This window comes from Meriones unguiculatus, chromosome 4 (genome assembly GCF_030254825.1).
Source record: "Meriones unguiculatus strain TT.TT164.6M chromosome 4, Bangor_MerUng_6.1, whole genome shotgun sequence".
Lineage (NCBI taxonomy): Eukaryota > Metazoa > Chordata > Mammalia > Rodentia > Muridae > Meriones > Meriones unguiculatus.
The window spans coordinates 88,694,075-88,717,039 of record NC_083352.1 but is presented as its reverse complement, the minus strand read 5'-3'; the positions used below and the strand labels follow the sequence as shown (position 1 = coordinate 88,717,039).

General features: G+C 43.4%; 1 protein-coding gene across 2 annotated transcripts; it reads left to right on the top strand.

The window, feature by feature from the left end:
- The first annotated feature begins 2,526 nt into the window (after positions 1-2,526).
- Rnf34 (ring finger protein 34) lies at positions 2,527-20,694 on the top strand. Of its 2 annotated transcripts, none has more exons than XM_021631365.2 (6): positions 2,527-2,709; positions 11,540-11,758; positions 13,711-14,115; positions 17,691-17,798; positions 18,014-18,215; positions 19,746-20,694. In XM_021631365.2, the coding sequence occupies exons 1-6, from the start codon at positions 2,704-2,706 to the stop codon at positions 19,934-19,936; spliced, it is 1,131 nt and encodes a 376-aa protein (XP_021487040.1). In that variant the 5' UTR covers positions 2,527-2,703; the 3' UTR covers positions 19,937-20,694. The 2 variants fall into 2 exon arrangements, with proteins under 2 accessions (XP_021487040.1, XP_060238389.1); XM_060382406.1 differs by lacking the exon at positions 2,527-2,709 and adding an exon at positions 3,160-3,183.
- Positions 20,695-22,965: the final 2,271 nt, after the last annotated feature.

The window sequence follows — 22,965 nt, the reverse complement described above, 5'->3', positions numbered from 1 at the left end:
AAAATCCCAACCATTCTATTTTACCAGTGAAGACTCAGGAGCCACATGCTGGGGTGAGAACCTGATAGATCATAGAGACAGAGAAAGTACCCAGCTGACCTTCCTACTCAGCTCAAGTCCCCATGGAAAAAGCCAAAAGCCTGCTAGCTCACCGGACAATCAGGAGGAGAAGGCCAAGAGCTAAAGAGTCCAAGAGCTTCTACTTCTCTACTTTGCCTTAAACACCCCTGAACTCAAAGTCCCTCTTGCTCTCTAATGCCTGTCAGCTGGTTTCTTGTCCTGCCTCTTGACCTAGGGTGAACTTTATTAAATCTTGTGTACAGAGAGCTCTTGGATTAAAGTTGTGTGTAAGGGCTGTCTGAACCACACCATAGTCACCTGTTTACAATAAGCAGAAAGCTCTTGGATGAAAGGTGTGTGCTAGGGCTCAACCACACCAAACAAGAAACAGGGTACAACTCAAAAGCTTGGGTTCACAGTGGGATCAAATATTCTGCCACACCAGACCTCTCGTACTTTCTTCTCCCTCTCTCTCTTTCTTTGTTTTTGTTTCAGGTTTTTTTCTTTGAAATCATCTCACACATCCCAATCTGGTCTTCAGTTAATTCACTGTGTAGCCAAGAATGACCTTCAGTTTCTGATCCTCCTGCCTCTCACCTCCCCAGTGCTGAGATTATAGGCCTGACCCTCCACCCTTGGTTTTATGATTCACATTCTTAAATGATTGCCAAGAATCTGCAAAGCAGCCTCATCATGGGACACTCTGATCATCAGTGAGTTCTCTACATTTTCATCAAGGCTTACATGAGTTTTGTTCTTTCCCACATGCAGCTAGGAGTGGTATCCGTGGTTTTATTTGTATTTCCTTGACAGCTAAAGATGGTGAGTGTATTTTTATGTTTGTCCATTAACCCTTCGAAATTACTGAGGGAGAACTATTTGCATCACAAATCTATTATGAATTTTGGAGACAGGGTATCATATCTATCTATCTATCTATCTATCTATCTATCTATCTATCTATCTATCTATCTATCTCCCTGGCTGGCCTTCAATTCACAGAGATCCACCTGTCTCTACTTCCAGACTTCTGGGGTTAAAAATGTGTGCCATCATGCCTGGTTTACTATTTTAGCTAGTGTGTGTGTGTGTGTGTGTGTGTGTGCGCACGCGCGCAGGTAGAGGCTAGAAGGCAATGTTGGATGTTTTCTTCAATTTCTCCTTACCTTAATGAGATAACGTCATTCACTGAGCTTGGAGCGCACCAACTAGGCTAGATTGGTTGACCAGCAATCCAGGAATCCTGCTGTTTCTACCCAGAATGCTAGAATGACTGATGAGTGCTACCAAACATGACTTTTACGTGGGTGCCAAGGAAGGAACTCAGGTCCTAGTCCTTAGGTACCTTACAGACTGAGCCATCACCTTAGCCCCACCAGCAAATGTTTATTGAATTTCTTTGCCCAGATGACGAGAAAAGTAAGTGTGTTCTAGTAGTTTCTCTTTTCATGAAGCTCAGCTTTCTGTGTTTTCCCAAAGAAGACGACTCAGGTTTATCCTGGACAGGAAATAACATTATCTCACTAGAACCTGAAGAAAAATGGGCTTGGCATAGTACAATAACCTGCCGTGCTTTGTTTTTAGACAGGGGCTGACTACGTGGAACTGGTTGATTTGGAATTCAGAGAAATCTCTGCCTCCCGGGTCTTGGCGTTAGAGACCTGTGCCACTGTGTCCAGCTGTATGCGTGTTCTGCCAAATAATCGACCTAAGCAGGTCTGTTAAAAAGTGAGGCTTTAGAAAGTGATAGCCATCATTTGCACTTGCCCCGTCCCCCAACCCCCAGGTCAAGTTGAAGGGATCATGTGAATTCTTTCAAAGGGTTAGGATTTAGGAGTTCGGTAAATTTGAACATTACATCAATTGGGCCCAGGCTTGGGGGCACACATCTTTAATCCCAGGACTCAGGAGGCAGAGGCAGAATGATTTCTATAGTTCGAGGCCACCCTGTTGTACACCGGGAGTTCCAGGGCAGCCAGAGAAATCCTCTCTCTTTCTCACTCTGTCTCACTCTCGCACGCGCACTAACACAAGCACACAAGCCAAACAACCTCAAACACGACAGCAATTGGAATCGGACAGCCTTTGGCTCTCCAACTGTTTTCAATAAACCTTAGTGGTTCGCCCTAGCGTGTACTGCGCCTTTCCTTGACCCCCGAGAATCTCACAGTGTGGGAATCTAGAACATTCGGAGAATGGGTAAGCTCGAGGCCCTGCTCGACAGGTGGGGAAAGAAGCCTTCCAACCAACGGTGTTTCTCACTTCACCACAGCCCTGTCTGCATCCGGCCGCGGGAACCCAGCCACCCAAAATAGGAAGCCAACCCATCCCCAAGCTACTTCTTCCCCGAGAGCCGCTGCGTCCCGCCCCGCCCGTCTTGGCGCTCGGGACCGCGCCCGAGGCCACGCCCCCACCATTTCATTGGCTCTGGTGCCCGGCGGCCCGACAGACCGCTTCGGAGGCCGCTCGGCGTCTCCCCGGGGCGTCCGCCGAGCGTGGCCACGCCCCTTACGTCGAGACGCTCAGTCGGCCTCGGGAGGCGCAGCGTTCGCCGCTTTAGAGGGAAGGAGGTCCGTTGTGTGGAGAGGCTGCTATGGTGCTGAGTTCCCGGGCAGAGCCGACCGAGCCGAGGCGGTCGCGGCCATGAAGGTGAGGGGCTGCTGGAGCCAGAGGCTCTCCTCGCCTCGCCCCGGCGCCCGGAGCGCTCCCTTTGCTCCGTCTCAGCGGCTGCCCAAGGGGTTCCTGAGAGACCACCGCTGCGGGGGACGCCTGGCCCCGGGTGTGTGGGTCCCCGAGCGGTGCCAGCCGGGGAGGCCGGGCCAGCGGACCCGCCCGAGCTCCCACAGCGCCCCCCGGCGGCCTGGCCAAGGAGGAGGCGAGCGGCCCTGCGGTCGCAGCCCTCTGGGCCCTGTTCCCGGGCCCTGTGCGTGTCTCGGGGTCCCAATCTTTTAAATCTCAGGCCTTGGGGTTTCTGCCCTCGGCCGTGCCCTCCGCCTCCCCGAGTCCTTCAGCTAACCCAGACGACGGGGCTACATCACGAGACAGAAGGCAGGGAAGAGCACTGCGGGGAGTGATGAGGCTGGGGTCACAGCAGCCGGGCTAGATGGAAATGCCAGGCGTTGGGTGAGGCTGGGGTCACAGCAGCCGGGCTAGAAATGCCAGGGGTTGGGCGGGGGAGGAGGAGAAGGTCGCTCTTCAAAGAGTTCTTCTATGGATTTAAACGTTGTGGCCGTGACCTAGAGCTCTAGACGTGTCTGCATCGCCACTAGGTACGCAGCAAGTAATTTGGCAGCCTTTCTCCCAGGTGGGAGTGAGAGCGTGGGAGCATCACTGATAGAAGTTTCAGAAAAGGGCAGGGTTGTGTGTGTGATTCTGGCCTATTTTGGGGAGACGATTTTTCTCAACTTAATCGCAGACAGTTCTAAAGAGTCTGTACAGCAGTCAGTTCAGGCATTGATTCATTTGCCCAAATCAAACCAAGTGGCGTGAGTCAGAAGGTGGTGATACCTTTCCTTACAGAGATAGTTCTGTTCATCTCGTTGAAGAAGTGTGTTGGCTTTGGGCTGCTAGATTAACTCGACCTTCACAAAGTGTCAAAGATTTACTGAAAAGAGTGTCAGCCAGGCTTGGTGGCGCATGCCTTTTAATCCCAGAGCTCAGGGAGGCAGAGGTGGAGAGCTGAGATATTGAGGCCAGCCTGGTCTACAAAATGAGTCCAGGACAGCCAAGACTACACAGACACCCTGTCTCAGAAAAAAAGAGGGGGGGGGGCTAGGTGAAAAAACCAAACAACAACAAAAGTCCCCAGAGATAGATTTGAAGTAGCCACATTGCAAACCATAGTAATGTAAGGTACCTTCAATGTTGCATGCCTGTAATCTCAGCATTTGGGAGGTGGAGACTGAAGTCAGGACAGTTAGTGGTTCAAAGCTAGTTTGAGGCCGGCTTGCGCTTACATGAGATCCTATTTCAAAACTACAAGCCCTCTTGCTGCTAGAAGATAGGAAGATTTTTGAGACAGGGTCTTGCTTTGTATCCTTTACTGTCCTGGAACTGACTGTGCAGGCTATCTTTGAACTGGTGTGTGATCCTCCTGAGTGCCTGGATCACAAATGTATGATCTGGAATGGGTGACATCTGAACTGACTTTATGGGTAAGGATATTGTAAGAGCTTTAAGAAATTGTTTAAAAATGTTTTGGGGTTTATGCGTATGAATGTTTTGCCTACAGGTATGTATGTGTACATCTGCATGCCTAGTGCTCACAGAGGTCAGAAGGTGGCTTTAGATCCACTGGAACTGGAGTTAACCATGGCTGTGAGCCACCATGTCGGTGCCAGAAACCAAACCTGGACCCTCTGCAAAAGCAATGAGTATTCTTAACTGTTGATCCATCTCTCCAGGCCCTAAGGTTTCTGTTTAAACTTTTTATTTTGTAGGTATGAATGCATGTGTGTCTGTGCACTATGAGCAAGCACCTTCATATCCCCTGAAATTGGAGTTAAAAGTAGTTCTGAGAGCTGGGAGGTGGCGCAGGCCTGTAGGGGGCAGAGGCAGGCGGATCTCTTAAATATGAGGCCAGCCTGGTCTAGAAAGCAAGGCCAGGACAGCCAAGGCTACACAGAGAAACCCTGTCTCAACAACAACAACAAAGCCAACAAAAAAGAAAATCAAAGCCAGGTGCGGTGGCGCACACCTGTAATCCCAGCAGTCTGGGAGGCAGAGGCAGGTGGATCTCTGTTTGAGACCAGCTTGGTCTACAAAGATAGTCCAGGAGCTGTGTAGTCAGAGCTAAAAAAATTCAAAAACAAAACAAAACCAAAAAATAAAACAATAACAACAAAAAACCCTGTGGGGTTCTAGGACTCCTTCTGGTCCTCTGGAAAAGCAGCCAAGTTTTTTAGCTACTGAGCCATCAACCTTCTGTGTTTACTGCCCAGTTTAGTTATAAAATGTCCCTGCAACTTAGAATACTTTATTAAATTATCTGGAAGTAGCTTTATTTCCTGAAAATCATCTTTGCTGTGAGAGCCAAAAACAGTCTTTATTTATCAAGGAAACTAGATATGGAAGAATTGGAGATAGGTCCTGTGCCCAAACTTTTAAATAAGTTGTATAAAACAAATGGTTTTGTATTTAAGTGGAAGATTACTGTTCTCTTTTTCTTTTCTTTCTGAATGAAAAAAGGAATAAAAAGGAAGACATGACTGTGCCTAGGTGCAGTGGTGGAGTTTATTGTAGACAATAGGGAGAGTGTAGCCAGAGGCAGGGACATCTGGGAGAGTTCAAAGTGGACATGATTAGACTGAGCTGGGCCATGTGGGGAAAGGAGGAGGAGAAGGCAGAAAAAGGCACCAGGTGCAGCAGCTAAGAGGCCCAAAGGTACAGAGAGGGCAGACAACCAAAATGGCTGGATTATATAGGGAAGGGCAGCTCAGCCCCCTGGGCCAGAGAGTTCAGGGTTGGGACCAGGGAATGGGAGCCAGGAGGATCCAGTAACTGAGATAGGAACTGAGGGATGCTGGGAGAACCCGGCAGCCAGTTTGATATGTTAAGGAGGCACTTGAGCCATTTGTTCAGGGTTTTTTGTTGTTTGTTTTTAAAGATATATTTATTATGTATACAGTGTTCCACCTGCATGTAGGCCTGCAGTCCAGAAGGGGGCACCAAATCTCATAGATGGTTGTGAGCCACCATGTAGTTGCTGGGAATTGAATTCAGGACCTTTGGAAGACTAGCCAGCCAGTGCTCCTAACCTTTGAGCCATCTCTCCAGCCCTTGTCCAGGGTTTAAAACCTGGTACTTTTTTTTTTTTTTTAGACCGAGACTCATTAGGATACTCAAGAGAAAATAGTGAGAATAGTGTTAAGAATCAACTATTAAAAAAAAAAAAAAAAAAAAGAATCAACTATTCCTTTTGTTTTGTTCGTGTTTTTCCACACAGGGTTTTCTCTGTGTAACACAACCCTGTCTGTTTGTTCTGGCTTTGTAGACCAGGCTGGCCTTGAACTCAGAGATCTGCCTGCCTGTGCCTCCCAAGTATTGGGATCCTAAAAGATAGGAGAAGGGAAAGAATGGGAGTTTAGGTCTCTGGAACTTTTTTTTTTTCCTTTTAATTTTATGTTTGGGTGTTTTGCATACATGTCTGTATGTGCTGTGTGTGTGCCTGGTGCCCACAGAGATCAGATGACAGCATTGAATCCCCTGGAACTGGAGTTATGGATGGTTGTGAGCTGCCATGTTGGTGCCAGGAATCAAATCTGGGTCCTCTGCAAGAGTAGCAAGTGCTTTTAACTGCTGAACTATCTCTCCCAACTCCAAGCTCTTTCCTTTTCCTCCTTTCCTTCCTTAATAGATGGTGTCGTGAATTATTTCTCAGAACATGGGAGCAAGAAGCAAGCATATCTCTGAGTTTGAGTCCAAGTAAATAAAATGTGTGTGTGTGTGTGTGTGTGTGTGTGTGTGAGAGAGAGAGAGAGAGATACACAGATGGTTGTTAGCTGCCTTGTGGGTGATGGGAATTGAGTTCAGGTCATCTGGAAGAACCTTCAGTTTCTTGACCAGTGAGCCATCTTTCCAAACCTCAAATTGAAAGTGAAGGACAAAAGTAGGTGTTTGTTTTAGTTTTGAGGTAGTGCCTTACAATGGATCCTTGGTTGGCCTGGAACCTTGCTGGGTAGACCAGGCTGGTTTTGAACTCTTAGATCTGCCTGCCAGTCTTGTAAATGTTATAATTAAAGGTGTGAGCATGTCGGGGCTAGGAGGGAAAGAATGTGAGCCAGCGTGCTCAGTGTGTGGAGATTTGAAGTCAACTTCTGTAGACCTGGTCCTCTTCCATCTTTACCTGGGTTTAGGGGATCAAACACAGGTTATCAAATGTATGAGGCAAATGCTTTTACCCTCTGAGCTGTCTTGCTGACCTAAAAATAATATTTAACAGTGGCTGATTTTGACAGTTTGGACCATTAGTGACTGTTTTCTCAGTGTTGGAGATTTCACACATGAAAACAGAGAAGTTCATTGGGAAATAAAAGTTGAGAGTAGCTTCAGGCTGATGATGCACAACCTGAATCCCAGCACTAAGAGGCAGGCAGATCTCTTGAGTTCAAGGTCAGTTGGTCTACAGAGTGAGTTCCAAGGCAGTGAGGACTACATAGAGAACCCCTGTCTCTTGAAAAATCGAAACAAGAGCCAGGCTCCCATCAAGTGATAGGTAACAGAAGTCAAAGTGCCTAAGGTATTAGCTAAAATGGCACCAATACCAAAGTTCCATATTTTTTTTTCTGTCAAATGTTATTTGCTCAACAACTTAAAAAAATAAAAATAAAAAGCTGGGTGCTGTAGCACACAACTGTAATCCCAGCACTCAGGAGGCAAAGGCATGCAGATTGCTCTGAGTTTGAGGCCAGCCTGGTCTACAAATAGAGTCCAGGACAGCAAAGGGTACACAGAGAAATTCTGTTTTGAAGAAAAAAAACAAAAAACAAAAAACAAAAAAAACCCAAAATAAATAAACGAATAAATAGCTAGCTAGATTAAAAAGGCAACTTGGAGTGCTAATGATGACAGTGCTATTCTCACTATCCAGAAGTTCAAGTGACGAGGAAAGGGAAGGTGGTATACAAGGTTCAACCATCTTAGGACCTTCGCTACTGACTTAAGCAATATATGGCTTTACATCTGCAATTCTCAAGATAGTGCTACTTTCAATAGCCACTAAAATAATTAGCCCCTGTCTTACACTCTAGAGCCATAATTTGCTCATACGCAAAAGCCTGAAAGCCAGACTAACAGTGATTGCTCACTTAAGAAAAAAGATTTATCACCCGTCTTTCAAAGGAAGCTTGTACTCACGCTCCCCCACGCCCAACTTCTTTGAGATATGTTTTCTTTATCTAGTCCTTGCTGCCCTTGGTCACTATATAGACCAGACACCTTGAATTCAGAGGTTCCCCTTCCTCTGCCTCCTGAGATTAAAGATGTATGCTACCATGTCCGGCCCAAAGAATGTTCTCCTAATTGAAACTTTTTTATTTTATTTTATTTATTGCTTTTTGTGTGTGTGACAACCTCTCACTGTGTAATTCTGGCTTGCCTGGAACTAGCTATTTGCAGACCAGGCTAGCTATCAATTCATAGAAAGTTGTCTCTCTGCCTTCTGAGTGCTAGGATTAAAGTTGTACATCACCACATACCTGGCAAAGTTCTTTTAAACGCTAATAGTTTCAATCTTTAAAAGAAAGAAAGAAGGAAGGAAGCCAGGTGTCACGGTGAATAGCTTTAGTCCCAGCACCTGGGAGGCAGGGGCAGGCGGAGCTATTCGAGGTCAAGGCCAGCCTGGCCTATGGAGGGAGTTCCAGGATAGCCTGAGCTACACAGAGAAACCCTGTCTGTGGGGAAGGGGGGATTTTTTCGGTGGAGAGCTATCAACAACCAATGTCAACCTCTGGCTTCTGAATACATATATATGTGCCAAAATATACACAACAAAAAAATCAAAAAATAAATCATATAGTTCTAGTGGAGGGAACAGAGGACCTGTTTGAGAAAACATGTACAGTTTCTAGGTAGATACCATTGTTAGAGACAATAATAACAATACAGCCCCAATGAAAGAACAGAAATTTCCTTTGGATCCTCCAAAAAGAAAATAATCAGAAGAACACTGAGAGCTAGGGAGATAGCTCAGTTCGTAAAATGCTTGCCTACAAGCACAAGAACCTACATTTCTACCCCAAGAACCCCCCCCCCAAAAAAAAAGGTGAGGACATGGGACAATCCTATAATCTCAGCAACTGGGAAGTAGAAGCAAGAGGATTGGGAGCTCAACATCATTCTTGTCTATATAGTAAATTGAGAACAGCTTGGGCCTTGTCTCAAAAGATTAAATAACTTGACTATGTGGTGAATCTGTTATCCTAGCACTTGGAAGGAGACAGGTAGATCCCTGGAGCTTGCTGGCCAGTCAGCCTCGCCTTCTTGGCAATGTTGAGGTCACAAAGTGTCTTAGTCACTGTTTTATTGCTGTGAAGAGACACCATGACCACAGCAACTCTTATAAAAGAAAGCACTTCACTGGAGGCTGGTTTACAGTTTTAGTCCATTATCAGCATGGTGGCGAGCATGGTGGCATGCAGGCAGATGCTGGAGAAGAACCTGAGAGCTAAATCCTGATCCATAGGCAAAAAGAGAGAGAGAGACTATGAACTTGGCATGGCTTTTGAAACCCCATAATGTAATGCCGTTCCCTGCTGACCAAGTATTCAAATATATGATATGGGTCTTACACTTATTCAAATCACCACCCAGAGAGAGGAACAACCCCCAAAGTTTTCTTTGGCCAGTAAACAAGCACACGCTCACACAAACTGAGAAGAGAGAAAGACTGCTTTAATAAAAACCAAAAAAATTGGGGCTGGAGTGATGGCTCAGAGATTAAGACCACTGACTACTCTTCCAGAGGTCCTGAGTTCAATTCCCAGCAACCACATGATGACTCACAACCATCTATTACATGATCTGGTGCCCTTTTCTGGCAAGCAGGTGTGCATGCAAATAAAGCACTCACATACATAAAATAAATAATAAATCTTGAAAAAAAAAGATAAAAAAAACCCCAAAAAATCCCAATAGCTTCCCAGGCAAAAATGTGTTGCTATAACCCTACTTAATACAATGCAGATCCGTATTACTATTTTCAGCTACAGACCATAGCAGAAGGAAAGAAAACACAGTGGAAAATCTAGGGTGCAGCCTCATTAGGATTTGTGAGTTTTGGTCAAACATGGCCAATACGAAAATAGTTCTCTTGCACCAAGAGAACATTCTTTTTAGCATAGGATGGGTAAATCCACAATGCTCCCTTCTCTGAGAACAGCATCTGCACTTTTCCAACAGGTCTGTATGCACTCACTAGTCCTGTCTAGGATATCCTTCTTTTCCATCTAGAGTATATGAAAAACATAATTTCCACTTGTGTAGTAAGCCCTGTGTGTTCTGAGACCCAGAGCTGACGTGATTTCTTTAGTGATCTGACCTCCCCAGTCCTTGGAAGCAAGTGGTTCTAGTTCTCCACCTCTATGGCTGCTCTGCCACTTGCTAAGTAATTGCCTTGATCTGTAAAACTGAACCAGACTGTGGTTCTATGCATATTAGACTCACCACAAAGCCTTAAAAATTACTCAAGCCTGACAACCTGAGTTCAGTCACTGGGACCCGCATAGTAGGAGAGAGTCAACTCCCAAGGTGTCCTCCAAATGCTATGCAAACACTATGGAATATACAGATAAACAAATATAATTTTAAAAGTCTTTAAATAATGGAGCCTTCTCTAGAGAACAGTTTGGGCAATAAAATTTTTTTAACTTTCAAGTGATTCTGATACTTAGCCAGCATTTACAAGGCCAAGACTTTTGGGTCTGATCGAAGATTTCCTTCTTCCTGCTCATAATTTTTGGAAGGAAAGCAGCCCTCAAGATTCTGGAACAGGAGCCTTGGCAACATCTTAGCCATGTGCTCACCTAATATACTTTCTCAATGTCAGGGGTATACCTCTACTGTTTCGCTTCAGTAATTTTTTTTTTCATTTTACTTACGCTCTGCTCCCAATTTTTTTCTTTTGATTTTTGTTGTTGTTGTTGCTGTTTTGTTTTTTTGAAACAGGGTTTCTCTGTGTAACAGAGCCCTGGCTGTGGTAGACCAGGATGGCCTTGCACTCAGAGATCCACCTGCCTTTGCCTCCCGAGTGCTGGGATTAAAGGCATGTGCCATTACACCTGGCTAAAATTATCTTTCTAAATGACTTGAAATTTTGCTAACTTCAATATCTCTTATTGGGGATGCTTAGAAACAGAAGTGTTTCAGACTTTTAGGAATTTGGAATATTTATCTTTACCTGCTCCTGAATTTGAAGCTTATTTATATAGCATTGTGTTGATGATACACTTCCTTGTCTTGTGATCTCAGGTTAAAGTAAACTTACCTCTGAAATGTGTCATGTTCTACTTGGCTTTTATTCATCTGTCTGCCCACCCACCCACCCATCTACCCATCTATCTATCTATTTTAGGCAGGGTCTCTCTACAAAGCTCTGGCAGTCCTGGAACTCACTCTATATCAGTAAGTTGATATACAGAGAGATACCAACTCTCAGAGATCTGCTTGCCTCTGCCTCCTGAGTGTTGGAATTAAAGGCGTGCGCCACCACTCTTGGCTTATTTTCTATGTTTGGATGTTGTTCTTGTATGTATATCCATATACCACATGTGTGCCTAGTCTTCTAGGAGGCCAGAAGACAGCATCAGATTCTCTGTGACTAGAATGGTTGTAAGCAACCTGTGGGTGCTGGGAGTCAAACCCATGTCTTGTGGAAGAGAAGCCAGCGTTTATAATCCCTGAACCATCTCTCCAGGCCCCTCTGTTTGGCTTTAAATGGTGGCACTTATGTGGTTTTTTTTTTTTTTTGTTTGTTTGTTTTCAGGCGGGTGCTACTTCTATGTGGGCTTCATGCTGTGGGCTGCTGAATGAAGTCATGGGAACTGGAGCTGTCAGAGGCCAGCAGGCGGGATTTCCAGGAGGCACTGGCCCATTCAGATTTACACCAAGTTCTGACTTTCCCACCTACCCACCAGCAGCTACTGAAGGGCCCAATATAGTTTGCAAAGCCTGTGGACTTTCATTTTCAGTCTTTAGAAAGAAGGTGAGTTGGATGAAATACTGATATGTATAACACATGGAGAAGAAAAGATGTAGATCAATTTTATATATATATATGTGTGTGTGTGTGTATGTATATATAAATGTATTATGTGTATATATATAAATATATAAATTACATATATATGTGTGTGTGTGTATATATGTGTGTGTGTGTATATATATATATGTACTTGTTATAGATTTGGTTTTTCAAGACAGGGTTTTTCTATGTAGACCTGGCTATCTTGGGGTCACTGTGTAGACCAGTCTGGCCTTGAATTCACAGAGATCTGCCTGCCTTTCCTTCCTAAGTGCTGTGATCAAAGGTGTGTTCCATAATATGGGCCTGGCTAAATCATAATTTTTGCTAGTGGGTTATGGTAAATAGACAATTCATTTAATAAAAATAGTGAAAAGTTAGTCCCAGTTGGAAAACGGTGCAGTAAGATTCTAGTTGTGTTGCATTTTCTGAGTAGTCTTTGCTGCTTTTTCTGTGGTGCAACGGTCTTTGCTTCTGAAGCCTCATTCCTGATGACACTTTTTTCTGAAGCAAGAGAATGAATTGCTGGTCAGTTTTGTTCAGTGATCTTCTATTTTAGCAAGGTACCATGTCTTAAAAGAATTGTTTTTGCTTGTTTGTTTGTTTTCCTGCAGAGCTGGTGATGAAGCATAAAGCCTTACTATGCCTGCTAGAAAGTGTCATTTCTTACTCCCTGTCCCCGCACAGCTCTTTAGCCTATCCTTGACTATGTTCTTTCATTATTCTTTTTGTATTTCTAAGGATTTTGTTCTTTATTTTTCTAAGCGTATCATAGGTTGCCTTCAAACTCCCAGCTGTCCTTCTGTGTCAGCCTTTCAAGAACTTGAGATTATAGCAGGAGACATCATCCCTGCCTCCTGACCGTAGTCTTAAAAAAAAAAAAAAAGTGTGTATGCCACTTGTATTTAGGTGCCTTCAGAAGCCAAAAGATGGTGTTATATCCTCTGGATTTGGAGTTACAGGCAGTAACTTTGAAATGTTCAGCCTGGATGCTGGGAACCAAACACAGGCTATCAGGAAGAGCAGGAATCATTGTTAACCTGAGCTGGTTCCAGTTTTCTGATCACCTTTACTTGTTTTTTTTTTGGTTATGTGTGTGTGACTCTGAGTGGCTAAGGCATGTGTGTGTAGAGGCCAGAGAACATTAGATAGCCTAGAGCTAGAGCTATGGCATTTGTGTCAATTCATTGTCTACTGAATTTGGGTCCTCTAGAAGAATAGCCAGTGTTTTTAACAACAGAGCCATCTCTAGCCCTGGTGGGTTTTTTTGTTTGTTTTTGTTTTTTTAACCTTTCTTTTTTTTTTTTTTGTTTTCTTTTTTGTTTGTTGTTTTTTTTTTTTTTCTTTTAGAGCAGGCTGGCCTTGAACAAAGAGATCCACCTCTGCCTCCCTGAGTGCTGGGATTAGAGGTGTGTGCCTCTACGCCTGGTGAACATTCTCTTCTAACATGGCTTAGAGTGTAATTAGGGCCATGCTGTCTACAGATTTCTGTGCTAGTGGGGTCTTCTGTGACCTTGGGTTGAGTTGGAGAGGTTGGTTTCCTTTATTTATTTATTTTGTATTAAGCTTTTCCCCCCTTTTGGCTGTGGAAATTGCTCACATAGGAAAAGAACAGGAGTGATTGTGGTTGTACTCTCTGTTCCATGTGGTTCAAGTCAGCTCTATTCTGCTAATTATATGTTTGTGCCGAGGGGTGGAAATGTTTTAATTCATTAACACAAGAGTATATATTTTTCTTAAAGTGCTGTATTTGAAGTTATGTGAATCTAAGCTGCCCTAGCAGTGACTCGTTTTTTGAAAATAGGCCGGTGCCTTAGGGACTTCACATAAACCAGGGCTTCAGTTTTAATACAAGGCAAAGAAGAGGGTGTTTTCATAATGGCTTATGTGTGTGTCCTCTGCTCTGTCTTCAGCATGTCTGCTATGACTGCAAGAAGGACTTTTGCTCCCTTTGCTCAGTCTCACAAGAAAACCTCCGCAGATGTTCTACTTGTCATCTGCTACAAGAGACGGCCTTCCAGCGCCCTCAGTTGATGCGACTAAAAGTGAAGGACCTTCGGCAGTATCTCCTCCTAAGAAACATACCAACTGACACTTGCCGTGAGAAGGAAGACTTGGTAGATCTAGTACTGTGCCATCGTGGACTAGGCTCAGGGGATGACCTGGACTCAAGTAGCCTGAATTCCTCACGGTCCCAGACTTCTAGTTTTTTTACACAATCCTTTTTTTCAAATTATACAGCCCCTTCTGCTACTGTGTCCTTCCAGGGAGAACTGATGGACAGAGATGGGACCTTCAGATCAGAAGTGCTGGCACAGGTAGGATGTGTGATTGTTGATGAAACCGGAACCTGTTGTGCTTACACTTGGCCAAATGTAGTTGGGATCTTTAGTGGTGGGTGACTTCAGATGAACCTCAGGCCATATGCAGAACAGCGGTTCCAACCCCAGCTGCTGGCATTGCACACCTGCCTGACGTGTAGCTGTGGTGCTTAGGTGCTAGGTGCTTGGGATCCGGTCTGAAGTTGTTAATGAGTTTCTTTTGTTTCCTGTCTTGTATAGTTATATAATTTATAGTTAATTGTGGAAGTAATAAGCAAAAGTGTCAGTGACCATAGAAACAATCAGTAGTTAACTCAGTAACCATTTGCCTTGATGAAGAGAAACTGCTCTGATTTGGTTTTATTTATTTTGAGATGAGGTCTCTAGCTTGGGTTAGTCTCAAGCTTTCCATGTAGCCAAGGATGACCTAGAGTAAGTAAGTGTGAGTGTGTGTATGTGTGTGTGTGTGAGAGAGAGAGAGAGAGAGAGATTGTGTGAGTTACCATCCTTACTTGCTCAGTTGTTCTCTAGCTTATTTTGAGACAGGGTCTCACTGACCTGGATCTCACTGATTTGGCTAGACTGGCTGGTAGGAAGTCCCAGATTTGTCTCCATTACTGCATTTTACTGCTGGCGTTATCAGCATGGACTTTTCACCTTGCTTTTTGTGTAAGTGCTGGAAATACAAATCATCTGAGCTTTAACCTCAGCCCTGACCTTGAAGTCTCCCCAGCTCTCTCTTGGGTGTGGGGGTCAAGAGTTTGCATCATTATGGCCTAGTTTTAGGTGGTGTTAGGGATTAAACCCAAGATTTTGGGTATACTAACCAAGCACCCTTAACAACTGAGCTGTGTCTGCAGTAACTTAAATAACAAAAAAGTATTTACTATAATTAGAATACTATCCTAATAAGGTTCTTGAGCATCGTAGTTGAATGACATGTAGGGCTTAAGTTTGTTGTGTATGAATGACTCTAAAATGCTAAATTAAATTGGGTGTGATGGTGTAGTTCCAGCTGAACTAGGGAGGCAGGCATAGAAAGGTTCTCATGAACTCAGGAGTTTGAGTGCTGGCCTCAATCTAAGAAATATAACAAAACCCCTGAGACATAAAATACTGAGTTGTTGAATTTTTTTCCTTTGAGAAAAGCTGTTATTAAAAGTACTTGTGTGCTGGGTAGTGGTGACACACTCTCTTAATCCTAGCACTTGGTACTCAGAGGCAGGTGGATCTCTAAGTTGGAGGCTAGCCTGGTCTATATAGTGAATTCTAGAACAGGGTTACATAGTGAGGCCTTGTCTTTATAAGCAAACAAACAAACAAACAAAAAAAGTAGAGGTGTGGTCCCTGAAGAGATGTTTCAGTGGTTAAGAGCTCTTATTGTTCTTGCATGTGACCCTGATTTGGTTCCCTGTACCCACACTGCTGCTCAAAGCTACCATCAGTCCAATGTTTGGGGACTCTGATGCCCTCTTCTGTCCTCCTCAGACACTGCACAAATGTAGTACACAGACAGCCAGTCACACACATAATATAAAAATCTTAAAAAGTAGAGGCATGACTGGGCGTGGTCGTGATACTTATATATCAGCACTCAAGGGACAGAGGTGGGAACATTGATTTAGCTGCTGTCCTGTTGTTATTAAACAATGAAAATCCCAACCATTCTATTTTACCAGTAATGACTCAGGAGCCAGATATTGGGGTGAAAACCTGCCAAAACCAGGCAGAGAAAGCACCAAGCTGACCATCCTCAGCTTATGTTCTGATGGAAAAGCTTCAAAAGGCTCACTAGTTAAGCTGACAGCCCAGGAGGAAAAGGTCAAAAAAACCCAAGGCTTGCTAGCTCAAGGTTCAACAAACCCCAAAAGCCAGAATGCTAACGCTCAAGAGCTACAGAGCTAGAAGCCCCTTTTACTTCTACATGTCTTAAATACGCCTCAACTCAAAAGTCCCTCCAACTCTTTAAACCCTGCTGCTAGTTTCTTGCTCTACCTCTTGACCTAGGGTTAACTTTATTAAATCTTGTGTATAGAAAGCTCTTGGATTAAAGTTGTATGTGGGTGAACCACATCATAATCGCCGGTTTACTATAAACAAAAAGTTCTTGGATTAAAGGTGTATTGACAGGGCTCAACCATATCAAACAAGAAGCAGGGTTTTACAGTTCACAATTTTGGAGTTCACAGTGGGGTCAAATATCCTGCAACACTATCCAAATAAATATCCATAACTTATCTAAGACCAAGAACAGAGTTATAATATTCTCAAATGAGAAAGAACTTGCATACTTATAAACAGATACCCTGACTTAAACACCATTTGTGAAGATGTGGGTGGAGTAGTGTTGCAGTGAGGTGTTTATGGGGTGAAATATGTGATATTGGAACCAACTTACACTGTTGTATGCTGTGATCAAAAGATGTCACTAAGTGGTGGTGTACACCTACAATTCCAGCATTTGGAATGTGAAGGCAGAAAGGAGATGAATTCATCCTAGCCCAGGCTAGATATTGCCTTAAAAAAAATACTTGAAAGATGTGGAAGAAGATATATAATCCAAAATGGAAGGGATTTCGGTTTTCCTACAGAAAAGAGATTATTAGGGAATTTTAAAGAATTATTTATACAAGGTGTGGTGGTGCATGCCTTTAATCCCATAGGGAGGCAGAGGCAGGAGGATCTCTTATGAGTTTGAGGCCAGCCTACTGTACAAAGTGAGTCCAGGCCAGCCAGGGCTCAGTTACACAGAGAAACCCTGCCTTGGAAAACAAACACAAAGCCAAAAAGATTTATTTAGTGGTGTTTGTATGTGTGTGAATATATGCATGTGCTCATGCCCTGGTGGGCATGTGGATTCAGAGGACACAATAGGGGTTGAAACCAGGTTGTTGGGCTCAGCACCTGTCTATACTCACTGAGCCATCTCATCTCACCAGTTATTGTTCTTTGTGGCTCTGGTTAAACCAGCTGTTTTCAGGTCCTGATGATGCTGTGTCACCCCACATTCTTAGTGGGTTTGTAATTGTGTTTTACAAGTTAGCACAGAAAGAATTTGTATTTTGAGGTAACTATGAGAGGTGAGTTAGTGTAGGACCCAGCTTCTTGGAAGAGCTAGCCAGCATTCAGAATCCAAAGAACACACAGTGCATGCCAGGCTTTGAGGGTTTTTTTATTGTAATTTTCAAATTACAATTCTGTGTGGATGGTTGTTTTGCTTGTATCACACGTGTGCCCCTGTACCTGTGAAGTTCAGAAGTGGGCAGCAGATTCCCTAGGTCATCTGCCAGAGTAGCAAGTGGTCTTAACTGTTGAGCTATCTCTCCAGCTCCAGTTGCTCCCCTCCTTTTTTTTTTTTTTTTAAAGGCAAGGGTCTCACTAGACCAGGCTGCTTCTTACTCATCAAGATCCCCTACCTCTGTCTCTTACAGGAGTGCTGTGCTTGCTGCAGCAACCTGGCCCTAAGGTAATCCTGAGTAGGATCATGGAGAAAAGCAAAGAGTTCTAGAGAAAAGCAAAGAGTGGTGATTAGAAAAACCGATTACTAATCTAATTAGATCTCTCGTGTGTAGGTACAAAGTGAAATAGCTTCAGCAAACACAGATGATGATGATGACGACGATGATGATGATGAAGATGATGATGATGAACAAGAGGAAGAAGAAAACTTAGAGGAACAGGTGCAATTCCTTTAAAATTACTTTCCCTGATAAATGCTTATGGCAGAAAGGAAAGATGCTGGACTTTTTCTTCTTGATCAGATGTAGGACACTGCATTAAAAAACACTTCAGGCAACTGAGAAGTCTGGGGAGAGCATCCCAGGGCCATGGGGACCGATATCAGTTATGCAGTTCAGATTTGTGGGAACAAAGGTAACCGATACTCTCATTTCAGAACCCGGGACTATCTAAGAAGAAAGTAAGAGCTTCACTGTCTGACCTGTCAAGCCTTGAAGAGGTAGAAGGGATGAGTGTACGCCAGCTGAAGGAAATCCTGGCTCGGAATTTTGTCAACTATTCTGGATGTTGTGAAAAATGGGAGCTGGTGGAGAAAGTCAACCGGCTGTACAGAGAGAATGAAGAAAACCAAAAGTCATGTAGGTTTATTTCTCTATTTTTTCCCCCTGAGTATCCGTTCTCGTGCTTTAAAAATTGGGATGTTTTATCATGCATCCCTGGGATCCCAGTACTCAGGAACCTAAGCTAGAAGGGTCACTGTCAGACCCTGTCTTTATAGACTCAAAGATCTGCCTGCCATTGCCTCTCAAGTGCTGGAATCGAAGGTGTGCACCACCACAGTGCAGACTCTGTCTCAAAAATAGAAATCATTAAAAATAAAAAGATTTAAGTGGTGGCTCACGTTTTTAATCCCAGCACTCAGGAGGCAGAGGCAGGCGGGTTTTTATGAGTTCAAGGCCACCTAGTCTACAAAGAAGTCCAGGATAGCCATGGGTACACACAGAAAAATAAAGACAAATAAAAAATAAAAACAAAAAACCAACAAATAAAAAAAGCAAAGAGAGAGTTCAGATGGCTCAGCAACTAAGAACACTGGCTATTCTTCCAGAGGACTTGAGTTCCATTCCCAGCACTCACATGGCAGCTCACAACCATCTGTAACTCCAGTTCTAAGGGATCTGACACCCCGACATAAACAGGCATGCAGGCAAAACACCAATGCATATAAATAATTAAAAAAAAGAGAGAGACTCCTGGCCCTTCATACTTGAGTCCTTGGGTTTTGTTGAACCATGTATGTGATCTCATTGATCTCCTTTTTGCAAAGGAAAACTCTTGAGTCCTTAGGTTTAAGGACGAGTCTTGGCTAAGATTAACTTTCAATTTATCACTTTTTCAGTGCCTGAGTTTTCTAGGCTACAGAGCCAGGAAGGCCCAGCCCATCCAACAGCAACATTTCATTTGATGTTTGTCAAGTTGCAAGGGAACATTTGTTACCTAATGTGTGGTTATTCAAAACCTTCCTTTGGGTGGAATAAAGATCCTCATACTGAAATGAAGCTCCCATCTTTATGGACATAGATCTGGAACAACTGAGCTAAACTTCCTCTTTGGCATAACTAGTGAATGGCCCTGTGAGACAGGTGGTTGATGCCCCCCTTCCCCCCAACACACACACACACACTTAAGAGAGAAGGTCTCCTATAGCCTTGGGCTGGCCTCAGTTGTAAATGAAGATAACCTTAAACTGTGATCTTCTTGCCTCTGTCTCCAGTACAGTAGGCATATACATTGTGCTTGGTTTATGCAGTGCTGGGACTCAGACCCAAAGCTTCACACAAGCTAACTACATCCCCAGCCTCTGTCTGTTTCTCCTAAGCACAGAATGAGTATATCCTTATCACAAACCCCTTATATCATAATATGAAACAAATAAGAAGCCAGCATTTATTCAACACTTTCAGCTAGTCCCAAGCCACATATTTCTTCACATAACTCTTGAGATGGGCATTGCATCTGATATTAGAAGTGTAGAGAGACTGAGGACTACTTCTTGTAGTGCACTGGGGTGGTACTGGGCCTGTGGTGCTGCTCAGAAGATGGCGGCTTGGTTGTGAGCAGAGGAACAAGGCCAGCAGCCTTGTCCAGAGCTCTCTATGTCATTTCAGATGGTGAGCGGATGCAACTTCAGGATGAGGAAGATGACAGCCTGTGCCGAATCTGCATGGATGCAGTTATTGATTGTGTCCTGTTGGAGTGTGGGCACATGGTCACCTGCACCAAGTGTGGCAAGCGCATGAGTGAGTGTCCCATCTGCCGGCAGTATGTGGTTCGCGCAGTGCATGTTTTCAAGTCCTGAAACTGAGGCCCACCCTTGTAGTGGGTCACTCGTGACTTTACCCCAAACACATCAGTGCACAAAAGGAAACTTACTGTTCCAAAGCAGAAGCTATTTTTAAAAATTATTTTCATTACTAACTAGGGACAGAAAGTCATCCTAAGTTGAAGAAACCTAGGCTGTGCCGTAGATCCATCTGCCTGAGGACACATGGCCTTCCCAGGTTCTGCTGGGTTTTATCACTTGTCTCCCCTGAGCACTAGTTGCTCAAGTCAAACAGTTGAGTGTGTGGGTATTCGCTCTTGCTCTTTGGAGGCCACTCGCCCTGTCTCTTCCTTTCCCTTTTTCATCCTGTTTTTGAAACTTTTGTTTTCTTTGAAGTGAACTCACTGTTGATGAGTGGGCTAGTGTGGAATATAATGAGCAATAGCTGCTCTGAATGTTCACTTGATTAGTCATGTATATTTTAAATGCTAATATTTAATGAATGTAAGTTTCCACATTGTTGCTACTTCTGCATTTAAACATAATTGGGAGACAACTGCCAGGGCCTTAGATTAAATATGTCCATTTCTGTTTGGGTACAGCTTTTAATAGCAAGGGCTGCATCTAGCTTCTTACCTTAGAAGTGTGTGTGTGTGTGTGTGTACATGAGTGTGTGCTAAATTCTTTATTAACATGTAATCAGTTTACACTGTTTTGTATAGTGAATGTGTGTTTTTAGTGCTATCTGCTAGTAATTTCAACTTTAGGAATAAAATTAGTAGTTTAATATTGTCTCCTGAAGTTTCAAACTTATTTGCATAGAGCATGAACAGACATCAACATCCTGGTCTAGCACCTCTTCAGAAGAGATCTGAATGCCTTCAGAGACCATCTTTGCTGCTCACCATAGTTGTATTTACTGTGACAAGGTGTTTTTAGGTGCTTTATGGTTTTCTCCACTAGTCACTACTGTCATTCTAAAATCGATACTGCCTCACTTGGATGGAGAAGCTAGTCTCTGAAAAGTTAACAGCTTTGTCTAAAATCTCAACACACACATACACACACACACAAAGACTGAGGGTGATAACTGGTTTTAGTAAGCCTCAGCGCTGGGATGATGGAGAGGTCAGACAAGAGATTTCAAATCTAATGATAATGCTGAGGTTTTCTTTTTCAGCCCTTTCAGTGCATATAGCAAATGAAAATTTGAGATCAATAGCTTATGCACAAAGGCAAAGTTGAGAACAATTGTCAGCTCACCTTACTTTTCATTGTATGAGTTATTTTAAGTCATCTGGATATGATGTAAAATGTGCAGGATTATGTGTACAAGTCATATGCAAATACTATATCATGCGTGTTATTTAAGCATGTGTGGATTTTGGTATCTGTGGGGCAGGGGGTCTTAGAATGAGTCCATGGTGAATACTAGGGATAACTGCTTAATTTTTTGGCAGAGGGTATAAACATTTTTTAACTGACATGCCATGACCATAACAGGTAAGATGTCAAATGGATAAAGTTCTGAAGGTTCACAGCAGAATGCACTGAAATCTTGTTCTTGTTTTCACAGTAGAAAAGAATATAATTTGAGCCACATTATATCTTCCTCTGTAAACGTCAGGTTCCCTTGATGGACTGGTGCCTCACATTTGGATTTGGAAGCTCAGATCGACCATAGCATAGGTTGTGGTCATTCTACTACTTTACTGCTGTGGTGTGCCATCTTGAAGCACCTGTTAGTAACGTGTGGTTTAGGCTGGCTTCATCTTGAAGCTTGTTTAAAACTATAGCGAGGGCTGTTGAGATGGCTCCATAGGTTAAGGCATTTGCCATGATTCACATGACCAGAGTTCAAGCTTCATTTCCCACACAGTGGAAGGAAAGAATCAACTTCCTTAAGTAGCGCCACATGTGAGCCAAGATGCATGCAAATCATATATATAAATAAATGTAATTTAGAAAATTCTATAGAGACTACAGGTTTGTTTTGGAATATAGTATTCCTTGGTGGTTCAGTGCTTCTTAAGAGATGTATTCGTTTGGAACTGTATTATGTCTTTGCTCTGCTGTGTGCCTATGGTGATGTGAAATCAGATCCTTAGCAGGGACTGTTTATGTGGGGGAAAAAATTGCCCAAAAGCAGTTCTCAGGGGAGAAGATGGCTTTTCTAAACATCAGGGTGCAGCTGTTTTATTTGGAGATTCAGAGAAGTAAAACTACCATAGAAATGATCTTTGCATCTACAGGTCAGTAGAGTCAGCTACTTTTTTACAAGTAAAAAACAGTGTTAACAAGTCTTAAGAGAGTTAAGCCACTGTCTTAGAATTTGAGTCAGAAAAGGTAAGGAAATAGTTCTAGATGAGCTCTTTTAAAACTAGAGTGTTGGTAGAAGGGGCTTGTCTTGCAGGGCCAAGGTCTTTATCTTATCCATCTTTAGAGTTATTTCTATACATGAATATAAAGTTAGAACTGTCTAAAATGTTCTTTGACCCCAAAATCTAATGTCTTAGCCTTTTAACCACCAGGCCTAAGGTCACTGCACAGAATTCAACCTCCTTGGGTTGAAGGTGTGGGTAGGGCACCTGTGTGGCCTCTACATTTGTGATTTGTAGGAAAGAGTATGCTAAGTAGCTGTGATGGTTTGAATGAGATGGTCCCCTAGTTGGTGGACCTATTAGGAAGGATAAGGAGGCGTGATCTTGGAGAGGAGAGTCAACAAAGGTCAACAAATTGAAGGTGGATAAAACCACTGAAGGTGGTTTCAGAAAGACTTGCCATCCCCAGTGTACGTGCCTCCTGCTTGTGGATTAATCAAGATACACGAGCTCTCAGCTGATAACTGCTCTCTACCTCTTCTCCCCCTCCATCATCATAAATTAGCACAATTAAACTTTCTTGTATAAATTGCTTTGGTCACAGCACTTTATCACTGCAGTAGAAGAGTAAGATAGACAGTGGCCATGCAAGAAAATTACTTTTGTACAGGTGTAGTAGGAGACATCTCATTCAAACAGGTGAGCCATTGCTCCTAATATCCACAGGTGGCCATCACTGTAACA

Excerpts from the sequence above, each read along its gene's own strand:
- Rnf34 (XM_021631365.2), top strand. Across the intron at positions 17,799-18,013 it reads AAGAAAACTTAGAGGAACAG|AACCCGGGACTATCTAAGAA; the intron begins GTGCAATTCCTT and ends CTCTCATTTCAG. Across the intron at positions 18,216-19,745 it reads TGAAGAAAACCAAAAGTCAT|ATGGTGAGCGGATGCAACTT; the intron begins GTAGGTTTATTT and ends ATGTCATTTCAG.